General features: G+C 44.3%; 2 protein-coding genes and 1 pseudogene across 3 annotated transcripts; 1 reads left to right on the plus strand and 2 right to left on the minus strand.

Moving 5' to 3' along the window:
• The first annotated feature begins 360 nt into the window (after positions 1-360).
• LOC127298683 (septin and tuftelin-interacting protein 1 homolog 1) lies at positions 361-3,376 on the plus strand. Of its 2 annotated transcripts, none has more exons than XM_051328520.2 (2): positions 361-458; positions 587-3,376. In XM_051328520.2, exon 2 carries the CDS (start codon positions 606-608, stop codon positions 3,138-3,140), a length of 2,535 nt encoding a protein of 844 aa, XP_051184480.1. In that variant the 5' UTR covers positions 361-458; positions 587-605; the 3' UTR covers positions 3,141-3,376. The 2 variants fall into 2 exon arrangements, with proteins under 2 accessions (XP_051184480.1, XP_051184481.1); XM_051328521.1 differs by having other exon boundaries at positions 365-458; positions 547-3,376.
• Positions 3,377-4,741: 1,365 nt separating this feature from the next.
• On the minus strand, positions 4,742-8,237 carry LOC127298684 (cold-responsive protein kinase 1). The gene is made up of 7 exons (XM_051328523.2): positions 8,128-8,237; positions 7,328-7,494; positions 7,133-7,248; positions 6,676-6,886; positions 6,353-6,590; positions 6,112-6,262; positions 4,742-5,345 (listed from the first exon to the last, which is right to left on the minus strand). The coding sequence occupies exons 2-7, from the start codon at positions 7,434-7,436 to the stop codon at positions 4,995-4,997; spliced, it is 1,176 nt and encodes a 391-aa protein (XP_051184483.1). The 5' UTR covers positions 7,437-7,494; positions 8,128-8,237; the 3' UTR covers positions 4,742-4,994.
• Positions 8,238-11,206: 2,969 nt separating this feature from the next.
• LOC127304509 (uncharacterized) lies at positions 11,207-12,764 on the minus strand (annotated as a pseudogene).
• Between the last annotated feature and the right edge of the window lie 6,864 nt (positions 12,765-19,628).

Raw genomic sequence — 19,628 nt, forward strand, 5'->3', positions numbered from 1 at the left:
GTTTGAAATCTCAAAATTTTATCAGATTTGTCATTTTTGTGTAGCCCATAATACAACAAATATAGAGTCACGATTTTACATGTTTGTGGGATACAACACTAACTATGTGCCGAATTATTTTCATATTTTTTTGAAACTTTTAAACCATGATTTTAAATGTTTTTTAACGGCGAGAGCACTGGTGCTCGAGAGCAAATGACACTTTCCGATATGTTACCGGATACCCAAAAGGCCCACCCTTTAAAAGGCCGAATAGGACTACATCACGGCTTCGCGAATCCGAAAGGAAAAAGGCTCATATTCAGCCCACAACCGACCTTACTTACGGGCTATAGTCAGACCGCGCCGTCACCAGAAAGCACTCGCTCTCTCTCTCCCTCCGTTCGTCGCGCCGCCCAACTCTGCTCGGCGACCGGCGGCCACCTCCCGCGAACTCGGCGTCAGTCACCGGCGGGAAGGTAAACGCCGCCATCCCCTTCCACTCCCCTTCCCCGCTTGTCCCGCCCCGTCGTTTTCGTTTACCCGAAGCCCTCCGCGAAACCCTAGGTTCTGATCCGAGATTCGTCCGGGTTGATTGGTATCTCAGGCCGCGTGTCGGGGACGCCATGGAGGAGGACGCCGAGGGCATGGACCGCCTCGACATGGACGGCGACTTCGTGGGCGGCCGCTTCGGCCGCGACGGGGAGTTCTACTACGAGGCCCGCCGCGAGCGCGCGCCCCAGACCCGCGACGACGCCCTCTACGGCGTCTTCGCCGACGGGGACTCCGACTACGACTCCGATGAGGACGAGGCGTCGCGCCGCCGCCGACGGTTCAAGCGCCGCAGGGACGAGGCCGAGCCTGACCTCACCAGGCCCGTGCAGTTCGTCTCCAAGGGCGTCACTGACCCCCAACAGCCCGACGAGCCGGAGGAGGAGCAGCGGCATGGGCTTGGCCAGGCTGCGTCCTCCTCGCGCACCGCTGCCGTCGCATCCGAGGAGGAGGACCAGGAAGAAGGGTACATCGACCTGCCGACGGGGTTCGGGCAGCGGATTGCCGAGGGTGCGCGCGCGAGGCGGGAGGAGAAGGAGCGGCAGGAGGAGTCAGCCAAGCGCCGCCGCAAGGCGCAGTCGGCAGGGTTTGAGCCTGGGAAACCTGCACCGGCCCCTGGGAGCCTGGAGTCCAACGCGAAGGTGGCCAAGATGATGGCTATGATGGGGTACAAGAGAGGGGAAGGCCTAGGCAAGAATGCTCAGGGAATCACCGCGCCGGTGGAGACCACCTTGCGCCCCAAGAACGCCGGGCTCGGCAGCGTCGAGGGGTTTAAGGAGCCCAAAGCGTTCACCCCCAAGGAGAAGCTGCCAGCCCCGCCGCCTCCACCGCCTGCCAAGAAGGAAAAACAACGGTGGTCCAAGAAGGCCAGCGTGAAGAAAGATCAGGTCATGACGAAGAATGAGCTGCTGGCGAGGCGTGCCGAGCAGGAGCATGACGAGCAGCCTGCGTTTGTCCAGAAGGTTATTGACATGCGTGGGCCTCAGGCTCGTGTGCTGACGGACCTGAAGGGTCTCAGTACTGAACACGAGATGGAGGCAAATGACGTGCCGATGCCGGAGTTGCAGTACAATGTGCGGCTGCTTGTTGAGGAGACTGAGGCTGATATTGTCAGGTTGGATGGGCAGCTGCGGCGGGAGCAGGAGAAGGTTGCTAGTTTGGTGCGCGAGAAGGAGAAAGCAGCAAAGCAGGAGGCTTTGCAGAAACACCAGCTGCAAGTTATGGAGGCAATTGCCGGTGTGCTGGAGCAGGTCCGGGTGGATGACACCACTGGTTTGCTCACTCTGGGAGGCTTGCTTAAGACCTTCCAGGAACTGAAGCTGAGCTATGAGGAGGAGTTCAAAATGTGCAGCGTTGCATGGGTTGCTTGCCGATTCGCGCATCCGCTGTTGATCCGGGTCTTTCAGGGGTGGCAGCCGCTGCAGAATCCGTCGTTTGGCTTGGAGGTCATGTCATCGTGGAAGGATCTGCTGCAGGGAGACCAGCCATACGACTTCTCAGATGCTACTGAATCAATGGCTCCATATGCGCAGCTGGTCAGTGAGGTCATCCTACCAGCTGTGAGGATATCAGGAACTAATTCATGGGAGGCTAGGGATCCGGAACCAATGCTCCGCTTTCTCGAATCATGGGAACGGTTGCTGCCCCCTATCGTGCTCCATTCAATATTGGAGCATGTGATCATGCCAAAGCTCACAGCTGCAGTCGACTCTTGGGACCCGCGGAGGGAGAAGGTACCAATCCATGTATGGGTGCACCCATGGTTGCCTACTCTAGGGCAAAGGATAGAGACATTGTGCCACTCTATTCGGTACAAGCTGAGTAGCGTCCTCCATGTATGGCAAGCTCACGATTCATCAGCTTATGCTGTTCTATCCCCATGGAAGGGTGTATTTGATACGGCAAGTTGGGAAGACTTGATACTGCGCTATATCGTTCCTAAACTGCAAATGGCACTCCAGGAGTTTCAGATCAACCCAGCAAGCCAGAAGTTCGATCAGTTTAACTGGGTTATGATTTGGGCTTCTGCTGTCCCGGTGCACCATATGGTCCATATGTTGGAAGTTGATTTCTTTAGCAAGTGGCAGCAGGTCCTCTACCACTGGCTGTGTTCACCGAATCCGGATTTCAATGAGATCATGAATTGGTACAAGGGCTGGAGGGGGCTTTTCCCACCAGAGTTACTTGCTAATGAGCGCATACGGATGCTTCTAACGTCTGGTCTTGAGATGATGAACCAAGCTGCGGAAGGACTTGAGTTGGTGCAGCCAGGGGCAAGGGAGAATGTGGGCTTTTTGAGAGCAACAGAGAAGCGGCAATTTGATGCAGCACAGCAAGCATCACACCGTGCTGTGCCAGGAGCAGCCATGTCAGATATGAGCTTCAAGGACTCTATTCAGGAATATGCAGTTGACCAAGGTTTGCTGTTTATGCCTAGGGTTGGCAAATTTTATAAGGGCATGCCAGTGTATGAATTCGGCACAGTGAGTGTTTGCATAGATTCCGCCAAGCGACTACTCTATGCGCAACTACAAGAGGGAGCTGAACGGTGGAGTTCTGTGTCTCTTACGCAATTGCTGGAAATGAACAGGATGGCGAGACCACGCTAGGAGATCATCTATAGCTTGGCAGTTTCATGTGATCGATTTTTCCTGCCGCGTAGGTAGTCTTCAAGTGGTTTTCTCCAAAAAAAAAAGAAGTCTTCAAATGTGGCTTGTGAGCATTGTTGTAAAATTATAGAAGAAAGTTTTGATGATGTATCTGAATGTGATTTTCCACATTTCAACATGGAACTCGGGTGTTATTGCCCTAGAATGAATAGTTGATGCAGAACTGTTTCTAGCTACATTGAGACATTGGTTATTTCTTGAGGTTGGTTGTTATTTTGCTAAGTTCATGTCTTGTTGTGTTTCCTGACATAATCGAATGCCCCCCACTAAGATTATTAATGTGCACCTAGCTTTTATCACCATGTAGTATAATAGAACCAGGAAACTACCACATAATACCTACTTTTGGATGGATGATTTTTTGTTTGTTTGATGCCTTGTTCAGCTGTTAATATGACCTTCTGGGTTATTACTGCATAGCTTTTGCTGTGTCCGGTGCATATAACTTAAATTTTTGTTGGTGGTATCTTCTTATCCAGTTTATTTCTCCTTTACATACAAGTACTCTTGCTTAAATCAAGCTTAGCTAGACTGTTCGTCTCATATTTAACTCCTACTCTTTTAAGGTTCGGAAACTAGATGTCCTGTCTATTTATATACAAGGTGGTTTACACTTGAATTTATTAGGGTAGTCCTGTCAAGGCTAATTTGATAATGCGTTTCAGTATTTTGAAGGTTCCTTTGTCAACCCTTGCTTTCAGCGTTCGAGCTTTGCCCTAAGGGGCATATTTTGGAACTACAGTTTGGCGGTTCCTCTTTATTTCTGAACCTGATCTGGTAAGAGATCTTCATATTAAAAATGTAACTATTCTTTTGTACCTAGATATCTTTACTTGTTTTGCTCTATGGCCATATATATTGCTTAAGTCATAGTCATTGCCAATAACCTGCTGATGTATGTTTGATGGACAGAGTTGACATTGTCAATTTTAAGTTTGAACTATCCAGATTTCAGAATACCATTTTACACAGGCTGTTTTAGGCAGCGAAGTCATATGGTTTCCATTATCTGTGTGAGATCTCTGCTGTATACTTACTTGACTAAGCATTCATGTAGTGCACACAAAAAGGAGTAAATTACCACTGTCATTATCTGACTATATTTCCATGTGGTCTTGTTCCTATTTGGGTTTATGTTATCCATAATTGCCATTTTGTTTATGCTCTGATCTGTCCCGAATGACCATAACTCAATTGCGCGAGGAAGTTGGATCAGTCATTTATTCAGGAATCAAACTACTGCAGTGGGTTCATTGTACTGTTATGTAATTAATGGCCCTGGATGACCATTTGATGTCTTCCTGAATGGTTTTTGACTTTTGTTGTGAACCTAATTTTATTCCAGCATTGGTTGCTTCTATTTCTGGAACTCCAGGGTGATCTCGCTGACTTCTGATTGCTGGGTTTGTTCCTTAACCAAAACGTGTGATTTTTCTGTTTGATTCTTTTAATTTTGTGAGTTATCCAATCCTGGTTTGTTTGTTATAGCCTTTGCTGCTGATGTGGACATTAATATTAGATAATATACTTAGATCATGCTATGATGGTATTATGAGCCCTTAAATCTTGTTATGCTGGAACATGTTATCAGTCGTTAAAACTGGAACATGTGACCTTAGGATCTTCAGTTGTTGATCATCAAAAACCCAGCTATTACATGTACAAACAACTGACAATATATCTAACTGACACCCTACTTATACAAACAAAATTAAGTGTCTATCTTGTCATTCTTCTCGTCATTCTTGTCGTTACCCATGCATATATGGTCCTCCACGTGTCTTCAAATTTTCATCAGGGGCTCTCTCTTATCACAGTGCTACCGGCGAGTGCAAGTGTAGACACCCGTGAGTGGTCCATAGGAGACATTGAGGGAGATGCAGTTAACTGGGGAGGCTCAATTGCTCTGACTTTCAGGTCCATGACATCTGTGATCAGGCCTGGCCTCATGATCTTGTCGCTGACGGTGCACTCGCCCTTTAGCATCTTGGCGACCATCGACATGGAGGGCCTGATCTTTGCAGTATCCTGTGTGCACAGAAGCCCTATTCTCAAAAACCGATGTGCTTCCTCGGTGCTGAAACCATCTTTTAAAGTCTTGTCGATGATGCTCTCAAGATCACCAGACTCGTAGAGTGTCCAAGCCTGGAAAAGACGGAGTGGAGATTTATGTTATCTGTGCTTTAATCACATATAAGAATTAATAATTCCCATGCCATGAATTGAGTGCTTCAGCCATTTCTATGAACATCAACTTTAGCAACAATTTAAGTAGCTTCACAAGCCCCACCGCCACTGCCTTCGCCCACGATCAGAGCCTTGACTTCGCCCTCTGATCGCGTCGAACAAGCTGGCGATGCTGGACAGCGTGTTGTTGAAGATGGTAGCATTTTTCTGCTTCCAGATACATGATTTGATCTTTCTAAAATTGATTGGCAATGCATCAGCACGGTAGAATAATTTGGCAAAAACTAAGAGATATGCCCAAACGAATGGGAGGACTAGTCAATGCAAGTGACATGGAAAACATTTATTTAAATAAATCCATAACCAGTTGACAAAAATAATAATAATCAGACAAGTCCCTGTAGCCCATTTCGGACAGAAGAGAAACTTCCTGGTACCTTCCGTCTGAATACTTCCATTGTGGCAAGTGTATTATGCATATCTACGTATGATTATCTAAATTGATCAATCATGCGAACATATATTTTGATTACTGATGGTCTAATGGGGAGTCTCTAGAATCTGTCAGCTGTATTCCTGATCTTTTTAGTTATGTACTTGAGGAAACAATTGTTCTGCCTGAATATTTTTTTTCTCTACTTACTAGAGATTTCAGACACTAGACCGGGCAAAATCATACAACGTTTATATAATGCATAATTAAGTTTTGTTTTCTGAGCTTTACCGTTTCTAGGAGGAACTGATCTTGAAGAGGCAATCTCGGGTCAGTGTGCCACCTGCCACTGACAATTTCCAGGAGCAGAACTCCGAAGCTGTAGACATCAGCCTTCTTTGTCAGCTGCCCTCGGATCGCGTACTCAGGTGCCAGATACCCTCTGACAAATGGGAGTGTCAGCTAGTCTTAACCACAAGGTAAGTATGCAAGATTAAACCAGAGCAGCAACAAGAAGTGCCACTTTGCTTACAATGTTCCTGCAACCCTGGTGCTGATATGTGTCATATTGCCTGGGAAGAGCTTTGCTAGCCCAAAATCCGATATCATGGGGTTCAGGTCCTTATCAAGCAGAACGTTGCTTGCCTTGATGTCACGGTGGACGATAGGTGGCCGGACTTCTTCATGCAGATAAGAGAGACCGTCGGCTACACCGATGCAGATCTTCACCCTTGTCCTCCAGTCAAACCGGATACTACTGCGGGAATTGCCTTAAGAACATCATGAAAATTCAAAGTCAGAGTTGTTAGGAATAAACTTATCACCATGATTTGAGAATCTGTGGTTAAGACATACCAAAGAGGGTCTTTGCAATGCTGTTGTTCTCCAGATAATTGTAGACCAGCATTTTTTGACCTCCGTCGACACAGCAGCCATACAGTTTAACAAGGTTGGGATGCGTTATGTTGGATATGACACTCAACTCATTCAAGAACTCTTTTGTCCCTTGCTTCGACTCTGAGGAGAGCACCTTGATGGCAACTTTCTGGCCATTCTTCAGTTTTCCCTGCGTAATAGACGAGAGCCTAAGCACTCATGAAACAGTACTACATGTTTTGGATTCAATGGCTAGTCCAAGTGCTAACAGTACTCACTTCAGGATGAAAAGTGTAATATGTATCTTCCCTATAGTTCAGGATTCTCGACTTATTGAGTAAATGATTAGTGCATATACCATGCTACAGAGCAAGAGGTTGTTGTGTTTTGACTTTGAAATTTCAAGACTTCTAGGGATTTCCGCAACTAAACCTACCAGATAGACGCAGCCGAAAGAGCCCTGTCCAAGTTTGTTTGCAGAGCAGAAATTCCTCGTGGCCTTTTTGAGCTCCTTGGAGGAGTAAATCTTCACGTTTCCGTATGTTGGCATGTCTGCGAATCAAATAGTGTGAGTTTGGAGGGTTTCGGGATGCTTCAGAAGAACAAAAGCTAATGAGATATGCAAGTTTACCTGTGACCTGCTGCACAGCATGTTTTCTGCACTTTTTGTTCCACCAGAATGCTGACACAGTTTGGCTTCTGGAATTTTTCTTCCACCGGAACAGAGGGAAGCAAGCCATTGCTAGAGTGTAGAAATTTGCTTCTTAGAAGCTTCAGATTTGCCTTCAGAAGCTCAACCTGAGGAAATGAAGACAAATAAAATGAATCATGTAAGTGTCTCATGCAAATAGTTTCCTTCCCTTTCAGGCAGAAAACAATTCCTGAAAAGAAGACAAGTCAAAATGAAGCTAGCTATCTATATTGTAACTTATAAGAAACAAAGCTGCTAAGATGCCCTCAAATAGAAGAAAACCGCATGGCAGGTGGTGCTCATAACTAACAGATAATTCAGAGATGGCTTTTCTTCCTCTTTAGCCCAGCAGTAATTGAAAAAAGGTACAGATTAAGTAGGCCGATTAGCTCTTCAGAGTTTACTTGTTCAGAGCACAAGTCAAATAGGTACAGCTAGTGGAAAGATGAAGAATATCTTGTACCGAGAACTCTGCGTTTGAACACCAAAATCAATGAGGAAAGGAAGTCATGGTACAGAAAATGGATCATTCTAACAGAACCAGGTGAGCGAGCTGATGATTCAAGGAAACAAAGAAATGGAAGGAACTAGAAACAAAAAAAAATCATGAGAAACAGCCGTGGATGAATTGCAGTATTCGGTAAGAATCAGAAAATTTAAAATCCTCAAAATAAATCTGGCCAGAGCAGTTGATTAGATTCAGGAGAAGGGAGAAAAGGAAACCAGGAAACTGAACTCACCCAAGGATTAGGAGCAGTTGGTCGGTGGAAGCTCCACTGTGATGTGGTATGAAGAGCCAAGAACATCTATCAAGTTCTGGATGGTGGTGGTATGAGAAGTGTAGTTTTAGAAGCAAAAGTGTTACTCTGTGCTCTATATATATGGGACCCAAGGTCCCACTGGCCGGAATTGACTTGGCCTGTTCTCACCTTGGAGAGCTTAGCTGGTTGCCACTTGGGAAGTAGCATGGAAAGACTTGTGCTCAGCTCCCACTAGAAAACAAATAAAAATATGAGCGAGGATTGGGAAGAATGCTTATTTTTCCTTCATGTTAAGCTTATTCTTGATGCCCAAGTCCTGACTTTATTATAATGCTATGGCTGGAGACTGGTCGACGGGTCATTGAGTCGTCGTACAGCGTGTTCACTGTCCACCAGCCATATAAACTAAACACTGTGAATTGAAAAGGACTTGCTCTTAAAGAACAGAAACATGTATGCTTTGCTTTCTAAATAGTCAGTCTTTTGTTTACAATACTGAGATGTAACAGAAATACTGCACCGCATCAGCGTAAACTCCATCTTACAACAATTAAGCGAGGTATAGGCTACATGCTTGTATTTCACCTCAGAAAGGGTTGTTAAAAGGACAGTCAGAAAGGTCCTGAATGCTCCCGCCCTTCTTCCACAATGGCTAGCTTCACCAAACCCGATCCTATCTGCTCATTAATTGCAGTTTGACATGCAGGTTTTCCCGGTGTGACATTTCAGTGATTTGGACTAATACAAGTCGACATGAAGTTGAAGTGTGGCCTACTGCCAGATCTGAAAACGGTATGCATTGATCGACCTACTTTCCGAACATCAAATCAAAGTGAGCGTCGCGGCGCCTACATTCATCAACATGATTGTAATAATATATACCATGTGCATGCATTATCCAATGGAGGAAGTACTTGAAAAAAATATAATGACAGATCTTTCTTTGACTAGTAGTACGAACTAGGTTCAGTGGTTGTACTATTATGAAGCTGCAGCTATAAAAAAAATCCAGTTTATCTCTACGTTTGCAAAACTGTCTTGTAAATACTCTAGTCTACCTACTTACAATATCACTGTAAAAGAAGTTACCGGCATTAGCGAGCTGTGACAGTTTTTTTATCTGCACTGGAGTGTTAAACTTGAGAACACTCCTGAGCACCCTTTCCTGGCTATGAAAGGGCAATTTAATCACTGTTCATAATGATGTCAGCTCGACATAAGAAATCTTCAAGATTTTGCATTGTACAATAAATAGAAAGGAAATCTGCCACTGACCACATCTCATGGTAGATAAAGTCATCCTTAGTTCTCTCCCAATCTCATTTACATTAATGTACTCTTGGTCAACATTATGACTATCATGGCAAAAAATACTTCATTTTTTGTTGACATAAGCAGCCTGTTGAATTTTTGATGCAATGCATTGAGTGCTTCCATTTCTAGAAATACGCTTGCAGGTCAAGTATAGTTTATCGTTTCAGATTTCAAAACTCATATAGCTGTAAACTTCAGCTGGGAGATATCTCTCTTTGAAGTTCCAATCATCGAAAAAAGGCGACGAACATCGAATAGAATACTCAAGGACAGTAAGACAGAAGTGTATGCATCCACAAGACGAGTCTCTGAGCCAGCTGTATTAAGCAGCAGACTTGTCTGGGTCAAGGAGTGTCAATCAGAACGGTTCCGCTCAAGTTGCTGCGTTGAATGGTCCCCATATTCCTTCTCATGCAAGTCAATAAATCATTTCAGCCTGAATACTTTGGGGAGCGTCTAGGGAGCGGCCGCATGCCCGTTAGAAAATCTGAGCGGGCAACTTAAAAAGGAAACATGCTAGCTTTGTCAGTGTGAACGCCTGCTATTTATGGTGACACATCCAGTAATTATAGCACATGCACAATAATGACTGCATGCACATTAAATTTCCTTTTCAAATATTCAAAATCATATAACTTTTGCACCAGATGTCGAAATTAGGATCCGCTTTCACTTTTGAATTTCTTGCGGTGAGCTCTTCCAAACTAGATCTCATTTCTATGTATTTTGATAAAGTTTTTTCTAAAGCAACTTCTACGTGCGACAAAGCAATTATAATGCGAGACGATGCAACTTTAGTGTGGGGCGAAGCAACTTTGCTGCACAGCGTAAATCTACATTCACAACGAAAGTTGCATCGCTGGATGCCAAAGTTGCTCAGCCGTCCATCAAAAATTATTCAGTGGGCACCAAAGTTGCTTCGATGGACGCTAAAATTGGGCCGTCACAAACCAAATTTGCTCTGTCAAGTACCAAAGTTGCTCTGCAGGACACTAAAATTGCTCGGTCGGGCGCCAAAGTTGCTCGGTCGCGCATGATAGTTCCTGTGTTGGCACCAAAGTTGTGTCCCCGGGCACCAAAGTTGCTATGTTGGCACCAAAGTTATGTCGTCGGGCACCACTCGTCCACACATTGAAATTGCTCCAATGGACACCAAAATTGTTGTCGAGCACCAAAATTGTGCTTTCATGAACCAAAAAATGTACATGTTCGTTGCACACAAAAGTTGCTTTTCCGCACACGAAAGTTGTTTTGCTACACAACAAAGTTGCTCTGTCGCACATCAAAGTTGCTGTTTATAAAAATTCGTCAAAACATATGAAAATGTGGTCTAGTTTTAAAGCTCTCGTCGTAGGGATTCTAGAAGTGAAAACGGATTGTAATTTCGCCGCACGATTTTAAAGTTACAGCTTTTTAAATAACAAAACGTAATATCAGCTAGCCTACCATTTATGTGACAGCGGGATCTCACATGAAGCTGGTGCGTCCGCCCAGAACTTTGATTTGGCACGCGTCCGCTGGAAAGAATTCAGGAATACTTTGAGGGACAAAATGCAGTGACACGGTTTCGATTTATTTTCTAATGGATAATACCTGGCCTAGACCATGCTCAGTTTTTTTGTCCACAGTAATAATTTTGTCCAAATCCTCTGGCCATGCAGCTTCTTTACAATGTGTCAAAATGGTCAAGCATAATTCTTATTATATATCCTATTGAGGGAGCTGGAATAAATTAAGGTATATTTTGTCAACAAAGTCTTGGAAGTGGCGGTGTACATAAAATATATTGGTTCATAGATAATGCATTAGTGGTAGACAATGGAGACACTTGCACGTGCTGCATGACAAAGACCTCGCTGAAATAACCAGGAGTCAGTGTCATCTGCTAGAACAAAGATAGTAACCAGGAGTCACCGTCATTTACTAGAACAAATATGCACACTCACGGCGGCGTCATCATGCGCCCTCTGGAGCCAGTCAAGCCTCCCTTCTCTTGTCTGAATAAGGGAAAACACCTCTCTGTACTCTGGGTTCATGGCGACAATCTTGGTGGCCGTATAAAAGAGGGCAGTTCCTTCCAATACTCCGCATCCCCGGATGAGCCCTACTGCTTCCCTTATAGTCGGGACCATGTTAGAGTCACAAGAAGACACTTCAGCAGTCGTGTGTGCCCTTTTGCACTTCTGTGGAACTGGGTTCTTGTCCTCTGTCAGCACATTAACCATTGGGGAGGAGGTCTTGCGCTTCGTCGACTTTGCTTTCTCCATGGCAGATGGTGTGAGTTCAGCATCCTTGTCCCGCCCATCAATGTTAACTGGAGCAGCCACCTCCTTGTACTCATCCAAGTGTTCTCCGGGGATGGACAATTTTGCTTTCTTTGTGGCAGATTGTGCGAGTTCAACCTCCTTGTCAAACCCATCAAAGTTAACTCGGGTAGCCTCCTCCTTGTCTTCACCTAGTCCTCTCTGGGGGATGGGAGGTAGCAATTTTGCTATCTTCATGGCAGATTGTGTGAGTTCAACATCCTTGTCCAACCCATCAATGTTAACTCGAGTAGCCTCCTGCTTGTCTTCACCTAAGTCCTCTTCCAGGATGACGGTTGATTTACCCACATCTGACTTACCAAATATTTCGTCCAACAAGGATAAGTTGTCGGGCAGCCCATTTCTGAATTTTGCATGTTCTTGGTTGTTCTGAAAAGTGAAAACAATAGAAAAAAAGAATGAGTTAGTTAGTTAGAACACAAACTAATGAGGAACAACTCAGAATCAGTACAGTTCATTCTAATGCTCCAGCAGTTGCGGTAGAATCATTGCATACCTTTTTTGTACTCCAGCAGAGGCAAGTTCTTGTCCTCCTTTGTCAACACATTGATCATTGGGGAGGAGACCTTGTTCGCCAAATTCACTTTTTTCATGGCAGATAGTGTGATTTCAGCATCCTCGTCTGACCCATGAATGGTAACTCGAGCAGCCTCTTCCTTTTCTTCACCTATGTCCTCTACGGGGATGGCGAATGATTTATCGACATGTGCCTCCCCGAACATTTTGTCCAACAAAGATAAGTTGTCCGGTGGCCTACTTCTGAACCTCGTGTACTCGTACTTTAGCGAGTTCCATCTGTACTTGAAATGCTCCTTAACATACCCTCTCTGGGTTCTGGCGTTGAATTTGAGCTGGAGGTTCCTGTAACCTTCCGCACTCAGGTAGCCGCGACCCTGTGACCAACATCCACCTCCTCTTTGCACATCTCACAGAAAACCTGGTGTCGTACTCGTTCCAGAACGCCGCCCCATTCCGCATCTGTTCCAGTTTCAGTTGAAAGCTCCATGAAATTAATTGCAAGCTGCAGGAAGTTCTTGAATAAAAGTTCAATAAACAGCGAGCTAAATATGTAGTAAATGGAAGCAAAATGGCCTCCCCTGCGCCATAAGAACCATAAGCAATCGCCGCGGCAATCCACCATATAGCACGTTTGTTTCCGCCATGAGCAGCTAATAAACGCAACCATGACTCCATAAGCACAGAAAAGAGGATGGATAGCTGCATACCGTGGGCCGGGGAGGATGCTGGCCAGATGTACGGGTAGGGCAGGGGGAGGCTGGAGGCAGCTGCAGGTCTATGAGGGTGACTTCGAGGTGGATCAGGGTGGCGACGGCGCCGGGGCTCTACTTCAGGCTTGGTGGCGGAGGGAAGATCCGGGGAGGAGGAGCCGGACGGTGATGTGCTTGGGGTCGGGGACGACGGACTCCGCCTAGTGCACGACGGTCTTGGAAGGTGTTTGGAGCTCCAGGTCGCTGGCAGGGTAGGAAATCCGGCGGTCGGCGGCGCTCTCGCGAGTCTATACCCTAAAACCACTCAGAAACAAGAAACCCGGACAATGACCTAAATCTTGCATTGCATCTGCCGCGCGGAGCTCCAGAAGTCGATGAAAATAGAGTGGGCAACAGAGCGAAAGGGGACCAAAACTGAGCGCAGGGAGTAGGGATTGCGCGCCGGGGGTATGTTTGGTTAAAGGCATGTATTAGGATGGAATGCATGGGATGAGATGGTCCCTGTTTACTGTTTGGTTGATGTTAGTGGGATGATTACATTTTTTTTGTTTGCTTTGAGGAATATGAGGCGGACGAGATCTAATTAGGCGGTTGTTTGGGACTTTGTTTAGGCAATTGTTTGGAATTTGATTAGGCACATATGTCGCCAGTGCGTGCAAGAGGTCTGAAGGATTATTGTGCCGAAGCGTCCCTATAGGACACCAGTGCTCTCTAGCAAAGTAGAGGAGACGACACCGGAGTACGGGTGCGCGAGGACCCAAAGATGGATCTCTCACAAGGAATCCAAGTTGCAACACATTATTCGCTCATGAAGATAGAATCACACGGGAACGAGTTGAATAGCCTTATCGATAACGAGATCGAACTAGGTATGATGATACCGATGATCAATTCTTGGATGGGTGTCAGTATCAAAGTAACAAAGGGAATGTGATTCGACATAATGGTTCAAACGACGACCACATCTTCGTAGAATACACATGTGTCATTATTGTTCTCCAGAACACCCTAATGATTGTTGATCAGAGATTGTCTTGATCATGTCTATGTCATTGTCGAACCGTAGGGAAACACACTTAATGGTTCAACGAAACTTAAGATTGTTTTGAATTCACTGGAAACACCAGAGAATACAGAAGAGAGAACCAAAAAGGGTTCGGGGAGAATCCGAAGGATGTTCGGAGTGATTGGAGAGGTCTCTCAAATCATCGAGAATTAAATAATATGTATTATATATTAAATAATTTAATTAATATTAAATATATTGGTTTATTTAATAAATAAAGACATCCCACCCTTAATGGGCCCCTCTCATAGAGGGGAGCCCATTAAAGAGGACGATCACCCCATGGGCTTATGGGGGTGGCTAAGGTTTCGGGTGGGGGAGACGTGTGGGCCCTTTGTGGCCCATCCGACCACCTCCCCTTGGCCCAACCGGCCACCCTAGGGTTTTGGCCGCCCCAATCCTTCCCTCCCACCCTATATAAGATGGAGGCTTGGGGGGAGGTGGAGCACACAATTCCCCTTGTGGGAAAAAGGAGAGCCCCCTTGGGGGGGGGGGGAGAATCCAAATCAGCTCATGGGTGCATATGAACTTGTTGTGTGAAAATATATGTTGAAGTGTCAAAAAATTTAAAAGTAAATTTTTGCATGTATATCTAGACATTCTACGTTCACACACAAGTTTTCGGGAAAAATAATATTTTCCGAATCTTATATAAAAAAAACAAGTTTTGATGCTCCAACATGACTATGTACATGACATTTATTTTTCTTTTTCATACATGCCACATAAAATGTTTTTTTCTCACAAAATCTTGTGTACGAACATAGACTGTGAGGATGTACACCAAAAAAATTATTTCAGATTTTTAATATTTTAAAACTTTTTTTATTATGTTATATAATAGGTGGATATGCACCTATGAGCCAAAAGGCCACCTCCCCCTTTGGGAGCTTTTCTTCCCCTCTCTCTCTAGTTCTCTCTCCCACGCGTGGTTCCTCGAAGAGTTGCACACGGAGGGAGTACTCCACCCGATACGCGGAGGCGTTGCCGAAATTAGGATCCAGAAGATCATCTTCCTCCGCTGGAACAGAGACGTGAGTGTCGTTGATCACCGTATGTGTACGGCACTACAAGGTGCTGCACTTGTGGCACTAGACGTTGTACGAGAGGACTTCATCACGACCCTGAGGTTGATGACAAGGACGACTATGTAATATCCCAAGTTTAGCGGCTAGAAATAGAGAGGAAACAACTATGTGAATTGAATCCGTACGTCGAAAATCTAGGGAAATTTCGCGCATTTATTTAAAACATAAAGAGATCGAGGTTTCTTTTACGTCAGTGGAATTGATCTACGTCATCGACGTTAGTGCGATAAATTTCGACATGACCTTTGTCAAACTATCTAGTTTGGGAGAACACAATTTCAATTCAATTCAAATTTGAATTATAGAAGTTCAAATAAAAATTTAAAATGAAATTTGAATTCTAAATCATCATATAAACTACAACATGTTTAATCAAACAAAATAGATATAGTGCTTAACATTTAATTACATCATCCCATATTTACAAGTTTCATAAAGATAAGTAATTCGAGAATAATGATATTATACAATAAGGAAAACATTTCTTTATTGATATTCACACAATAATACAATATCTTTACAAATAAATAAAATAATATAAAAATATAACTACAAGTTCTGAAAATGAAAAATAAAAGGGGAAATCCACTTTGACTTGTAGGAGCATATGAATCCGTTGTGCGAAAATACAATCTGAAGTGTCAAGAAATTCCGAAATAAAATTTTGCATGTACATCTAGACATTTTTTGTTTGTACACAAGTTTCCAGAATTTTTTTTGTGTCTCCTGTAAAAAATACAGATTTTGATGCTACTATGTACATGACATTTTATTGTCTTTTTTTTACATGCCATATAAAATGTTGTTTTTTCACGAAAACTTATGTACTAACATAAAATTTCATAATGTACACCATAAATTTTATGTCAGAATTTTTAACATTTTTAAAATTGTTTTTAATTATTTTGCATAATGGGTAATGGGTGCAAATGCTACTATGAGCCAAAACGCCTCTTCTAAATAAAAGGCTAAACTAAGTTTTGATCATCCTTTTCTTCTCAAATTGGAAACCTGCACATCAAAGTCAAACAAATGGACATGCCAAATGGTAGAGGATTAAAAATAAGAGGTAAAGTAGAGGTTGTTGAGGGTTTCGGTATCCGACGACAAACGGATACCTCGTCAAGACCCTTGAGGGCCCACAAGGAATCAGGAGCAGCGCGAGAACAACATGACAGAGGGAGACACGGTGTTTACCCAGGTTCAGGGTCCTCGTGGTGAGGTAAAACCCCTACGTCCTGCCTTGGAGTGGTCTTGATATTGCTCCGAGAGGAGTATGGTGTACAAGGTGGTGGAGCTTCTCTTCTCACATTTCTAGATGGGATCTTCTCTAGGTAGAAGACGATGACATCTAAGGAGCATCCCCGGAATTGAACCCACTACTGGGCACCTGCCCTTCCTTTTATAGAGGCCTTGGTCCTCCTTCCAAGGAAACTTGGCCGAGGAGTAACCACAGAATGACCCAAGGAAGTGGACAACTGTCCTAAACTAACAAGGGGTTTAACCCATGGTAAACCTGTCTAGCCTGGCTCACAAGGGGTGGTTGTGCTTGATGTCGATACCCCTGCTGCACTTGTACCATCTACCCCGCACCTTTAGGAAAGGGGGAAACAACCAACTCACTTTATGCAGGAAAACTTGGACCTTCCTCTTCTGCGTGCGTCATGGATGGCGTCATCCTTGGGTGGTGTTGCTCCTACGCCATTGTCCTGTGCTGGCATCTAAATGGCATCTCCCGAGATACCTCTCACGGAGGGAAGCTCTGCGAGGACTTGTGTTAGCCTTTAAATGGCTAAGTCTTGAACCCTTCGCGAGGTGCCCCTTGGTGAGGTATGCCACCCCTCGCGGAGACTTCCTGTCTCTCTCGAAGAGGTGATCCTTGTCTTATGTTAGTGGGCCACCGCGAGGGCTCAACAATAGTGGATGGTACCCTGGGTTCCATAACATCGACATAGGTAGATATTTTTAGCCGAGCCTATCCAACTTTTCTTAGAAGCAAAGCAACCATCAGCCGCACATGCAGCTTTCACAACACATGGTTGTGCTGCCGACCAAAGGCAACACTAGGCCACCATATAAAAGCAAGTTGCCTGCAGACCAAAAAGCCGCTTAAACACCACGACCATACACATCCATTGACTACTCTCAGAGTTCATCCACAATTGCTCATCAAAATACCAAAACTACTACAACCACTATGGTTACATAGATTCAGCCTCAGGGCAAGACTACATCATGGAAGAAGGCTCCCAGAAGAGGAGCATGATCAACTTGAGTAGATCAAGAAGGTGAAGGAGAGGAGGAACATGCCAACAAACACAAGTCACAGCTGATCAAAATTCACCACAAGCTAGCCTCTCTGCATACTAGCTTGCACAACTAGGATCAGGGGAAATAAAGGGAAACAAGTACAACACTTCCATCATCTACCCTTCAACTAGACTCTATCTAGGGGGATTAGAAGGAGGATTACTCTCAGATTGGTATAGAAGTGCTATGCTTAGCTCATCACAGATTTGGAAAGCCAAAACATTAGAATCCGTCCGTTCTTATAAAAGTTGAGCCTCAGTCTTTGCATCATTGGCAAGGCTACAAGATCAAGCCAGGTATGTTCTTATCAGTTTATAAATCTTAAAGAAAAGTACAACCAGATCCACCAGTAAAATCCAACCCTACAAAAATCATCTCTAGTTGCTAATCAGCAACTAGATCATATTCAAGGAATCAGGAAGGTATTAGTTTGTGCATTCCAACATCTACTGTCCAGGATCATTTATGCACATGATTTAGTCATCACCATAAGCAACAAATATTAATCAACAATTCAACATGCTACATGGAACTACTTAGGGTCCAAGAATTACTCCCAGGACAACTAAGTAGTACCCTAGCAGCATTTAAGCTACCATTAATAATCATACAAGTTCATAAGGCCAACCAAGTAAATGACTAAGCTGCAAGCAATAATAATTGCATCTTACTTATCTGCACTCCCATAATAATCAGCAAAACACTAAACTATCTCAGCCAGCTGAAGCTTAAGCTTCAGCTCAAGCTTACACCAACATGCTTATAAGTAAATAGATTCATGTACCACAGTACCAGTACAGAAAATATTCAGTTCACCTGTAATAGTAACAGCAGATCAGACTGGGGAAGACTTAGGTAGGATCAGGTCTTAGATAGGATCTATGAGAATTTTTTTTTGGCAAAGACAAAACATGTTCAAAAATTCTGAAAAAAATTACAACACACATCTGTGTTATATATGCAATGCCAAAATTTGCAACTTCAAATTCGACATACACTTAGAGAGACAAAAAAAGATAAATCTAGGTGTGAATAGTGTGAAATACTATTCAACCAGATTTGACACTATTCACAATAAAAATTGTCTTTTTTGTTTCTCCAAGTGTAGACCAGATTTTGAGCTGAAATTTGTTGGAGTTGTAGATACAACCTATATACATGTTGTTTATTATTTTCAGATTTGTTCACATTTTGAAAGTATGACTTCTTGAGTTGATTCTATGATCCTACCTATTTGGTAGATCCTATGCAAGTCTCTTCTGATGAGACTCATGCCTAGGACGAGTGAGCCATCCAAATAGAGGCATCATAAGTACACAACAACAATTAGAGCAAGTAGATGTACAGTTAGCAAACTACATAGGCTTACTTTTAGTCTAGGAATTACTCTTTGACTAATCAAATACGCAGTAATGCCTAAGCAGCAGCAGAATTAAAAACAAACCAGTTGTGGACCGTTCTATGATTAGATTTTCCATTGAAAAAATAAAACCTAAACTCTTCAAAGCGCAGCTGCGCCCATTCGTCATATCAAGTGCATCCTCTAGGCGACAAGCGAGTGGATGCACTCGTCTTCCCAACAACAAACCGACTCGCTCGTCCTTGCCAAATTTCTGCCGGGCCATCCACAACGCGCACCGTGCTATCAGGATCCCGTGACAAAGTTTAACATGCTCTCCAGCGAAAAGCGGAGGCCAAACCCCGCGCCGCTGTCATAAAACGTGTCGAAGCTGCTGTGGTAGCTAGCAAGCTCTGGACCTCCTTGTCACCGGCGATGGGATGGGCGGTGGCGGAGCGCCGGAACAGGATGACCCGGCTTCCACAATCTCCAGCATACCAAATTCTCTCCCGCGCGCACACGGGAGTCCACCCCGTGCTGGCCGCCGCACATATGTCCCCACTCCTCGGTGGACTCAACCCCTGATTACTTCCGTGCTGCCTCTCACCAGGCGGCGTTGCCGGATGTATGCATACACATAGGCAGAAGCTCTCACAGGAATACAAGATCGTCTGATTTGGGGATTCTTTTACCAGCCAAATCTTGGTAGTCGCTGCTAGTTGCTTTAACTTTCTTTGAGGATTAAAATACATCTTTAGTCACTAGATTCAAGCCCCTTGTGCAAAATAGGGCAACTGAATACACGTCCTT

Source organism: Lolium perenne, chromosome 5 (genome assembly GCF_019359855.2).
Source record: "Lolium perenne isolate Kyuss_39 chromosome 5, Kyuss_2.0, whole genome shotgun sequence".
NCBI classification, from domain to species: Eukaryota; Viridiplantae; Streptophyta; class Magnoliopsida; order Poales; family Poaceae; genus Lolium; species Lolium perenne.